At 40.5% G+C, this 10,921-nt stretch overlaps 1 protein-coding gene across 4 annotated transcripts in view; it reads right to left on the reverse strand.

Annotated features, from left to right (window-relative positions):
- Nucleotides 1-10,921, reverse strand: part of tbc1d1 (TBC1 (tre-2/USP6, BUB2, cdc16) domain family, member 1) — a 55,350-nt gene that overhangs the window by 42,883 nt on the left and 1,546 nt on the right. Inside the window, exon 2 of one of the 4 annotated variants that reach the window (XM_020624189.1) lies at nt 9,906-10,566. In XM_020624189.1, coding sequence (XP_020479845.1) covers nt 9,906-10,526 — 621 coding nt within the window. In that variant the 5' untranslated portion in view covers nt 10,527-10,566. Of the gene's footprint in view, nt 1-3,261; nt 3,779-9,905; nt 10,567-10,921 lie in introns of those variants that run through there. The other 3 variants (XM_020624186.1, XM_020624187.1, XM_020624188.1) reach the window with 3 other exon arrangements.

Here is a 10,921-nt window from a genome sequence, read left to right on the forward strand (position 1 = left end):
AGGGGAGTTGAGAGAGGATTTGCTCCTCAGAGGGCGACCTACTGTATGGACACACAGCGCACAGTACCTGGCTCAGCGAAACGTTTACATGAGTCTGATCTCAGACAGGAAAGCAGCTGGACAGCCTCAGGCTGTGCCCCATAAACTTGGACTGCAACAGAGGAACAACACTGAACAAGTATGGTGTTTCTCACCAAGCCAGAATTAAACAGAGCTACTGTAGTACTGGCCCAGAAAAGAGGGAAGTTGCACAAGTACCACCAGTAAAAGAGAAGCTGCAATTCAGTGCGATAAACAAAATAAACTCTTCTGTGTTTATCAAAGAGAAGAAAAAGGTCAACAGATGAGAATCAGTTACGACTATTTGAGTCAAGATTGTTGATGAAGAGTAGCTCACTAACGTCTTCGATAAATGTGGCTACATCACTCCAACCCTTAGACTACATTTGGCTTCTCGGCTGAGTCATGTCCCCCACATGTAGGTTTGCCCAACAAATAAAACACAATCTAAGTGTTCAACACAAAAATTGCAAACCTCTATACAATTGCCAACTTTATGTTCAAAATTAACTTAGTATCTAGTTTTATCTAGGGAAATTACTTATATACATCACTTAAATCTAAATACTTTGGAGAAACACTATTGTTCAAATGTGGCAGACTAGATATTTCATGTCTAGTCTGCCTGACTTGAGATGCCAGGCAAAAATGAGAAGTTAGTGAGAAAGCTCACTGAAAACCCAATGACACACCAGTATGCCTATAAAAATCAACAACCACGATGACGAGCCAACAAAAAGCCCCACTTCTGCACTTCCCATGGTCACATGCCTGGATCTTGTGCCTTGTGGAGTGCAAGCAGAGCTCAAAGAAGTTCAAAGTTCAGGAATCACACAACAAATAGGAAGCATCACTACCAGGAAGTGTAGTGCCAAAGAGAGGAATGGGAACATTTTGATGGGTGGTATAACTTGCAAAGTAGGAAGAGTGATGGAAAATGGTTAGCCACACATCCAGCACATTGTCATCACTCCATCTGGATTAAAGAGCCACTTCACTGCACAAAGACAAGCGAGGCAGAGAAGACAAACACATTCATTTTGCAATCTCGACCAAGAATAAATTAGGTCAGTAAGGCTCACAGATAACACAGATGTCCTCATCTCAACAACTGACAGGGACAGACTGTCAGTTATATAAAGACAGGAAGGTGCCTCCAGTTTTACTGACTTGTTTTTACTATAGTGCAAGGGCTGTGTCACATGAAAAAGGGAGGGGAGTCACATAAAAAAGAGGGACGGAGAAGCATGTGAGACCAAGGAATTACAGGAAAAGCTTATGGCTGTGGAAGGAAATGGGGGGATAAAAATCCAAACACTGCAGTTTCTCTTAGACAGTTTGGGAAATCATTAATCTCAATCTTGTTTTTAACTAGGTGTTTTTTGTGAATAATAAAATTCTGCCTGTGGTTCTGAAGCTGAGACAGCTTGTTTTATTTGACGAGTTTTAATAGCGGCTCTAAACAAGGCACTCAGGAGATGGTAGAGCAATTTCTGTCAGGCAACATGTTTCATTCAAACCAAGTAGCAGCCCCGCCTCCAACTAGTCCTCAGCAGAGTTCTACAAACTTTAACCTGTTTGACCGCAAACATTTTCAAACAAGGCTTTAAACTGGTATGACCAATAAAGCTACTCTACCCATATTAATTCAAAACAAAAGTAAAATTATGACCATGCTCCGTTGCTTATGTTACTTGGACAAACACACTAGCTTTAGGTGCTAATGCACCCAGAAGGAAGAACGCCACATGTGAATCAAGTCCTATGGCTGATTGTAAAACTCTCCACCTCAAAAAAAAAAAAAAGTAATTTTCACCTGATTTATCAGTGTGTAAAATCTCTGTTAGTGCACCTTTAATCAGCCATAAAAAAGACAACCTGCTGAAGAAAGAGCTTGAGAAAGACTACAGTATGTGTCTAATGTAGTGTACGAAACTACTTGCCTCCCGTTCCAGAAGTAAAATCCTGGCATAAGCACAATGGCTCTGAGGTGATATCGCCATGACTCACTCACACACACCTACAGTACATTTGGCCTGTGTTTACAGCAGCAAAGCAGACAGGATTTTAGTTTACTCAGCTTTATAAAGGGTCTGACAGTCAGTGTTTAACAGCAGCTCTAACACCATCCAGTTAAGTAAAAGGCCTTTTTTAACTACTAGAATGAATAAGGAAGGTTTCAGTAACCAGGCTGAGCAACACTGTGAGCTAGGAGGAAAAGGAGAGATCCGCTTTAGTGTAATCATTGTGCAGGTACAACTGGGACTATGTCAACTTGTAATCAAGTCACCATTCTGTCACAAAATGTCAGAAAAGACAAAAAAAAGAGACCATTCTGTTTTCCAAAAGTCCAAGGTGATGCATTTCTCCAAACAAGAGTAAAAAACCAGATCATATATTTGGGTCAAGTTGGAAAACTAAGAATACCAGGAAGCTAATGCAGTTTTGCCCCTTTTACATAAAAACTCTCCTTAAATGATTAATCAATTTTCAAATAGGCAGTAATTCATTTTCTGTAAATCTACTAATCAATTCATCATTCAGATTTTTAAACTACCTAACCATCAGCAGTGAAGACCAACCATACACATTCAGTTTTATTAAACATTATCTAGATCATTTCATTTGAGATGGAAGTTAAATCCCCATAGTATTACGTGACAAATATAGAAGTGCCTGCAATGAGTCAATCCTCAGAAAAAAAAAAATCACAAGCAGCTAGTCGACTAATTGCAACAGTTAATTTTCAGGCAAAAAACAAGCAAAACGTTGTTTTTGGTTCTAAACCTTAAGACTGATAAATGTAATAAACTGAACTAAACCTTCGATATTTACAACCTGTTCACTACCAGAAAACATGAACCGAGGACTAGCCACAATGTCTTGACCAGTTATAGCATAGTACGGAACATTACTCATTCATAGGGAGCAGCACAGTTCACTTGACATGTACATACACCGTCAAACAAACACATATCTGGCATAAAGACAAGTAGTCAGAACCCAGTAGAAACATTACTATATTGTGTGCTGAGAACTATTCTGCGTCAGTAACGAACAGCTAACTTGTTAAACTCGTCTAACGTGAGGCTGTGCTAGTTTGGCTAACGTTCAGAACTCGGTGAACGTTAGCTAACTGTCCACTTAGCATAGCACCCAACCTAAACAGCACCGCTGAGACACAGCTTTCAAACAACTCACATCTTTCTGATCTTGCTTGATGTTGAACAGGCTGAGTCGCTGGAGTCGTGCTCTCATCCCATTCGCCATAAACTTTACAAAACCAAGCGCTGAAAGGTTAAGGTAGTTTAGCGAAACTTGTCTCTGACGGTGTGGGACACTTCTGTGTCATATCATCACAAAGTTGATTTTATTCTTTGAAGTCGATGATCCTGCGGTTAAGCGACAAGTTGATAAACACGAAACTACAACACACTCAGTTCATCGATTTCAAAGTAAGATGAATCAAAACGCTTCATGTCGATATCCGTTGCGCTTTACGATTTATTTGCGCTTGTTTTGAAGGTTTATAGAACGACTTCCGTCTTTAGGCTTGCTAACTCCGGCTAACCTGACGCAGCTAAATCCACCACCAATACAGTGAGAGACTGGGATGAACACAGTTCCTGTCCCGGGACCGGCAAAGTTTAGGCGGTAGACTTTGGGGGGGGTTTCCCCTCTGCCGTTACATGGTTTGTAATGTTTCAGCCTGCGAGCAGAGCCTTGGGATGCACTTCAGCTGACCGAGAGCTGGGAATTCAAGGTCCCTTAGCCAACATTTGCTATAGTTTTGTCTCAAGCTCAGCAGCTTTAGTGCAGAACTGACTGCATTTTTAGGTGTGCGAGGTCCAAATGCAGTCCTGTAGGCTTATTATTATTCCGTTTTATTTTTCTTCTGCCAACACTTGGTAAATGCCAAATGGGTCTATATGTCTTCCAGCTGCCACTGTCTTATTTCCATGTCCATTACTTAACTATAGGTCACATCTAGCACATCTAGGTTAATCAGCATTTTAATCAACTTTTAATAAACACGTTGCTATAAAAGGGTGATTCAATGATTTCTATTTTTTTTAAATTCAGGACTAGGTAAAGATTAGTCAAACCCATGTGCTGATCATATGTAGGAAAGTTATGAAGAACAATATTTAATAGCAGAAACAATTACTACAATAGTAGTGGAGAATGAAGTATCAGTCTGACAGTGATGAAGATGAGGCAGTGGGTTTGATTAAAATTAAATTAAACTGCAAGTCAGCGTGGTCTAGACCTTACTAAAGTGTCCTGAGATGACTTTTGTTGTGATTTGGTGCTATAAAAATAAAACTGAACTGAAACCTCTCTCTCACACACTCACACTCACACTCACACTCACACACACACAGACACAGACATATCATCCTCCTGGTGATTAGTAATAAAACTTCACATTTTTTTTTATCTGAGATAATATCAAAATGAAAAAATGTGTCATTTCATCACCATGAACAAACTATTAAATCAAAACTAGCATCTAACTCTTACTGATAGAAATATGGTTTTGTGGGTGAACAGTGTTTTTTAAATGCAAAGGCCTAGGCAATAAAATACTGTAATCAACAAACCTAATACAGTACAATCAAATTTTACTCATTACATCTGCCCGTTAAAACATTTGCAATTACATCATTGTAATAAAATAAAACATTCTGTAATAATTTTTAATTAAATAATCAAACACTAACAAATAACTATATGATTAAATAGCAGAAATAGTGTTAGGTTGGCTAGTAAGCCACTTAAATCACACAAAAACACAACTGAATGAAATCCCTTTTAAAAGCCTTTCACTGAAACACTGTGAACTTTGTAACACTTCAGTGGTGACACCCAGTGGTTACTGCTCACCACCCCAGGAGTCTTTTATGTCTCCTCATAGTTGTTTTGCAGTCATTTACAGTGCCTTGCGAAAGTATTCGGCCCCCTTGAACTTTGCGACCTTTTGCCACATTTCAGGCTTCAAACATAAAGATATAAAACTGTAATTTTTTGTGAAGAATCAACAACAAGTGGGACACAATCATGAAGTGGAATGAAATTTATTGGATATTTCAAACTTTTTTAACAAATAAAAAACTGAAAAATTGGGCGTGCAAAATTATTCAGCCCCTTTACTTTCAGTGCAGCAAACTCTCTCCAGAAGTTCAGTGAGGATCTCTGAATGATCCAATGTTGACCTAAATGACTAATGATGATAAATAGAATCCACCTGTGTGTAATCAAGTCTCCGTATAAATGCACCTGCACTGTGATAGTCTCAGAGGTCCGTTTAAAGCGCAGAGAGCATCATGAAGAACAAGGAACACACCAGGCAGGTCCGAGATACTGTTGTGGAGAAGTTTAAAGCCGGATTTGGATACAAAAAGATTTCCCAAGCTTTAAACATCCCAAGGAGCACTGTGCAAGCGATAATATTGAAATGGAAGGAGTATCAGACCACTGCAAATCTACCAAGACCTGGCCGTCCCTCTAAACTTTCAGCTCATACAAGGAGAAGACTGATCAGAGATGCAGCCAAGAGGCCCATGATCACTCTGGATGAACTGCAGAGATCTACAGCTGAGGTGGGAGACTCTGTCCATAGGACAACAATCAGTCGTATACTGCACAAATCTGGCCTTTATGGAAGAGTGGCAAGAAGAAAGCCATTTCTTAAAGATATCCATAAAAAGTGTTGTTTAAAGTTTGCCACAAGCCACCTGGGAGACACACCAAACATGTGGAAGAAGGTGCTCTGGTCAGATGAAACCAAAATCGAACTTTTTGGCAACAATGCAAAATGTTATGTTTGGCGTAAAAGCAACACAGCTCATCACCCTGAACACACCATCCCCATTGTCAAACATGGTGGTGGCAGCATCATGGTTTGGGCCTGCTTTTCTTCAGCAGGGACAGGGAAGATGGTTAAAATTGATGGGAAGATGGATGGAGCCAAATACAGGACCATTTTGGAAGGAAACCTGATGGAGTCTGCAAAAGACCTGAGACTGGGATGGAGATTTGTCTTCCAACAAGACAATGATCCAAAACATAAAGCAAAATCTACAATGGAATGGTTCACAAATAAACATATCCAGGTGTTAGAATGGCCAAGTCAAAGTCCAGACCTGAATCCACTCGAGAATCTGTGGAAAGAACTGAAAACTGCTGTTCACAAATGCTCTCCATCCAACCTCACTGAGCTCGAGCTGTTTTGCAAGGAGGCATGGGCAAAAATTTCAGTCTCTCGATGTGCAAAACTGATAGAGACATACCCCAAGTGACTTACAGCTGTAATCGCAGCAAAAGGTGGCGCTACCAAGTATTAACTTAAGGGGGCTGAATAATTTTGCACGCCCAATTTTTCAGTTTTTTATTTGTTAAAAAAGTTTGAAATATCCAATAAATTTCGTTCCACTTCATGATTGTGTCCCACTTGTTGTTGATTCTTCACAAAAAATTACAGTTTTATATCTTTATGTTTGAAGCCTGAAATGTGGAAAAAGGTCGCAAAGTTCAAGGGGGCCGAATACTTTCGCAAGGCACTGTAATTGACTTTCTAGTACAAGGTCTCCAGTCCAGGGGCCCTGTGACAGCTTGGGGCCCTGGGCCTGTGCCTGGTAGACCCGTTTAGTAATCCATCTATGACTATTTGTCAGCAATCATAACTTCTTCTGTGAAAACATCATCTACACCATTTCAACAGTGCTTTACTATATTGTCATTCATTATCTGTTTATGCACCAGGCTCACTTTATAAGAGTTAAGAGTTGCTGACAAATATATTATATCTACTTACATCTACATTGTTATGGATCTTTAGCAACTGCTTATATATGGCACTATATTCACTGGGCTACATTAACTGACCTTAGTATTGATTATGCAAATAAAACTGATTTTACATTAAATGTTACACATGTACATACTGTTATATTCTGGACAAATGATGCTGTGGTTTTAAAATTAGCTGCTCTATTTTTCAATGCAATTAAGCCTATGACTACACACTTGAATGTTTGTGATCAAAATGAAACTGGTGGCTACCGTACCATCCCCTCCCCCTCTCGAAAGCGACAGCAATCTCAGATGCAGAATGTGAATTTTTGTGGGTGTGAGGGTTTTTCCTGTAGAAAATGTGTGTGTGACTTTAACTGTGAGGCTCAGGGTTGTTCCTGATTCTCATTCTAGCATGTAGCACTTTATGCACCTTAACTGTGATAGATAGATAGATAAACAGAAATAAACTAAAGCAACAGCTGTGTTAACAGCCATGGATTCAAAGCCCCTGAGTGTTGCCCAAGGAGAGCATTCATAATGAGCATGTAAGCTTGCATGTGTGTCTAAGCCAGTGTGACAGAGCTAGAGCAACAGGTGGTCTGCCTGACATCACCATCACATTTCTGGACAGGCTGCAAAGAGAGGGAGAGAACACCAAGAACGAACACACACACACACACAAACTCCACAGCAAACACATAATAACAGGCGCTGGGCCACAGGAAGTGGTCTCCATGGCAACATGTTTCTACATCCTGCTTTGCTGAAGGAAAGTAACTTTCAATCAAGAAAACAAACACACAGAACAAATAACCCTAACCCACATCAAGATATGGGAACAGCCTCTGTTTATGCTCAAAGGCAGTTGATATGCATGTGTGCATTTACATCAGACAAGACTGTAGGCAGTGATAAACAGATGACTGACAAATCAAAGGAAACTCCTGAGTAATTCTGTGGAAATGTAAAAAAATTGAGTCTGATTAATCAGCTGCTTAATCTTTTGATTGACCTTTTTATTCACAGAATGTCACAAAATGGGAAATAGTTTGTATTGTCCAACCAACAAATCCAAAGATATTAAGTTTATAATTTAGTATGACAACAGTATCAGTTCCTCAAATCAAAGAAGGTGAAGCCAGAAAATGTTGCTGAGTTTTTCTTCAGTTCAATTCACTGACTAATTGTCACACCTCTAGGTTATTGAATGGCTTACTGAGTATGAAAAAAGTGGGTTGAACACAATTAGGGGACATGTTTTGGAAGACTGATGTTCCCTCTGTCCAACAGAACTGTTCTGGAGACACTTCAATAAAAAGTCAAAGTTGCTCACTTCATGCTAGTTTTTCCTTTCATTTGTGACCCATCTGTATTTACACAGTTACTATGTTTACGGTAAATCATGCAGTGCATGCTAGCTGTTCATATATTCGAAGCTAAGCAGGTATTTGTTACGTGAGCCCAGACATGTCTGCACGCACCTGGTTCAGAGCAAGAAAAAGCTCAAGGTCATGTTGATATAAGTACTGTGAAATAAGAATGCTCTCAGATGTCTCTGGTCTGACTCTAACAACAGCTGCAGCTTTACATTGCACACAGTCTGTTGGCAAAACATGCTGTGTGGAGGAGAGCTGAAAGGGTTACAGCTCAGTCTGGTGTGTTTTTAGCCGTGTGTGGATTTTAGTAGACTGATCTTTACTTGTGTTGCTCAGTGCAGTAACACAGCTTAACCTCCATACTTCCTGCTCTTTAATATGACATACCACGCCTTTGCGAAGGTGTTGCTGTTTATATTTGACATAGGTTGCTGTGAGTCTTGAGACTGGCCCATTTGGCGTGGGAAATAATTGTGCATGTATCTGAGCCACAGTGTTACTCTCAATGAGCTCCTTCTGTGGCTTGGTGTATATTAGGTATCAAGACTTTTTTTTAAATAGCCAATTAGGTCTGGGCAACACAGTTGGAGAGCTTTTCATATTCTGCATTTTATTAGAAATAATCTTTACAAACCTGTTCTTAATTGTCCCGTCTACTGAGGAATCAGTGTAAGTTCAGAACTGGTAAATGAGCAGAGATTCCCTTATGCTTATAATAACTAATCTTAGCTGTGTCTGTAATTGTGATATATGGCACTGTGCAAAACACCTTGGCCACCATTAGTATTGCTGTTTTAACAAGGCTGTAATGATCATTTATATTTGTTTCTCAGAAGACAGAACCAGAAAATACAGGGAATATATACACAATGTTAAAAACTCAATTTTCAGAAGTAAATGGTTTTAACAGTCCAAAGTCAGTATTTGGTGTGACCCCCTCCCCCCACCCCCCGCACTTAACACAGCTTGAACATTTCGGAAGACCATCTCGAAGTCCTGAAACCATGACAGGCCCTCCACTCAGTTTCACTGAAGGCCGCAAACACTCATTCTTCCACCTTTCTCCAACTCTTCTTCTCACATACCATCAGTGATTGGACCTGAACATTACAAACTTCAATTCCTCAATCCCTAATATTCTTTTCCACTGATCTTCACTCCAGTCTTTGCATATTTCAGCCTTTTCTCCCTGTCCCCCTTCTGAAAAAGTGGTTTCTTGGCTGCAGTCCTTCCACAAAGGCCGTTCCTGATCCAGCCTCTGGAAGGACAAGTCTGGCATTCAGATGAAGCTGTCAGGTACTGAGTCAGGTCCTTGCTGGATTTCCTCCAGTCTATCAAAGTAAAAAGCTCTTTTCTTGGTCTTCCACTCCAGTTTTTGTTCTTGACCTCATACCAGGTTGAATATCACATCCTAAGTATCCAGTTTATTTGCTGATTTTTCCTATACTTTTGTCTTTTAATACTGTGTACATATTTTCTACATCTTCTAGTTGTATTCTGATAAGGAGACATATTACTAAAACAACAAATCTAACAGTAGCCTAAGTCTTTTGCACAGTACTGTAGCAGCTGTAAATTATACTTGCTCCTTCATATACTGTAGTAGGTTTACAACCAAAGACACTTTATTCCCATGTTATCTAATTTGTGCACACATTCACACACACCCACCTTGGTGCTGTCCTGGCACTGGAAGACATAGCAGGCACAGCTTGGAACATCTCTGACCAGGAAGCCGAAGCTGTTGGGCTCTTGGCTGTTGTGAATTAGCTTAGTCACCTGGTGGGGACGACATCCAAATAGCACGGTGTGTGTTAGAGGGCTCCAGACATCTCCCTCTCCCAGAACAGAGACACATCGCACCCACGATGCCGAGACACATAAAAAAACTGTCTGATTTGAGGTACGAGGGTCCAACTGTCCACCTCTTTGTGCTCCACTCTGCATCCCAGTTCCCAGGTCCTTCCTTGCAGGCCGAGACCTGCTGATCTCAGCCACCACCCAGGGCAGCATAGCCATGGTGGTTAGGTGGTGGACCGGCAGAGAACCAATCAATGTCAGTGTATATCGCACCTCCACCACCTCTCTCTCTTTCTCTACCCCTTCTCCCCATGTTGCAGCCCTTTCCCTAACATGACTGAGTTTCGGTGGACGCTGTGAGGAAGAGGTGAGATTTGAAAATGAGGGACATGACCGGTGATTTGAAGTTAGATTAAGGCGGGGTTTCTCAGAACTGCCTGGCCTGGAGGGTTCATCCTTGCTGGACTTCACGTCAAAGCAGAGTCCTTCCATGGCTTGTGTGGCCAGAGACAGCTATCTGCCTGTGATTTCCCTGAAAAACATCAGTTAGCGGACAGGGATCTTAAAGGTCAGGTAACAGTACAGCCACCAACACATACAAGACCTCTTTAGCTAATAAGATTTCAAAGGAACAAGTAAATATACTTATCAAACATTTATGTTGTAACTTGAATAAATGTTCCTGCTGGATGTGTGACAATTTGTCATATGTGTAGAACAAGGCCAATTTCCCTAGGACACCATGAATGAGCTACTTCTTGCAGTGAGGTACTCAGAGGGTGTTGTTTGCCCAACCAGAAACACATGACTTCAAATACTGACCTAGACTTTCACATTCTCAAGGACAAACACCTAACCTTTAAACCATGAAAATCAAATCAAACCCT

The sequence above is a fragment of the Monopterus albus genome, unplaced genomic scaffold (assembly GCF_001952655.1).
Source record: "Monopterus albus unplaced genomic scaffold, M_albus_1.0 scaffold322.1, whole genome shotgun sequence".
NCBI lineage: Eukaryota > Metazoa > Chordata > Actinopteri > Synbranchiformes > Synbranchidae > Monopterus > Monopterus albus.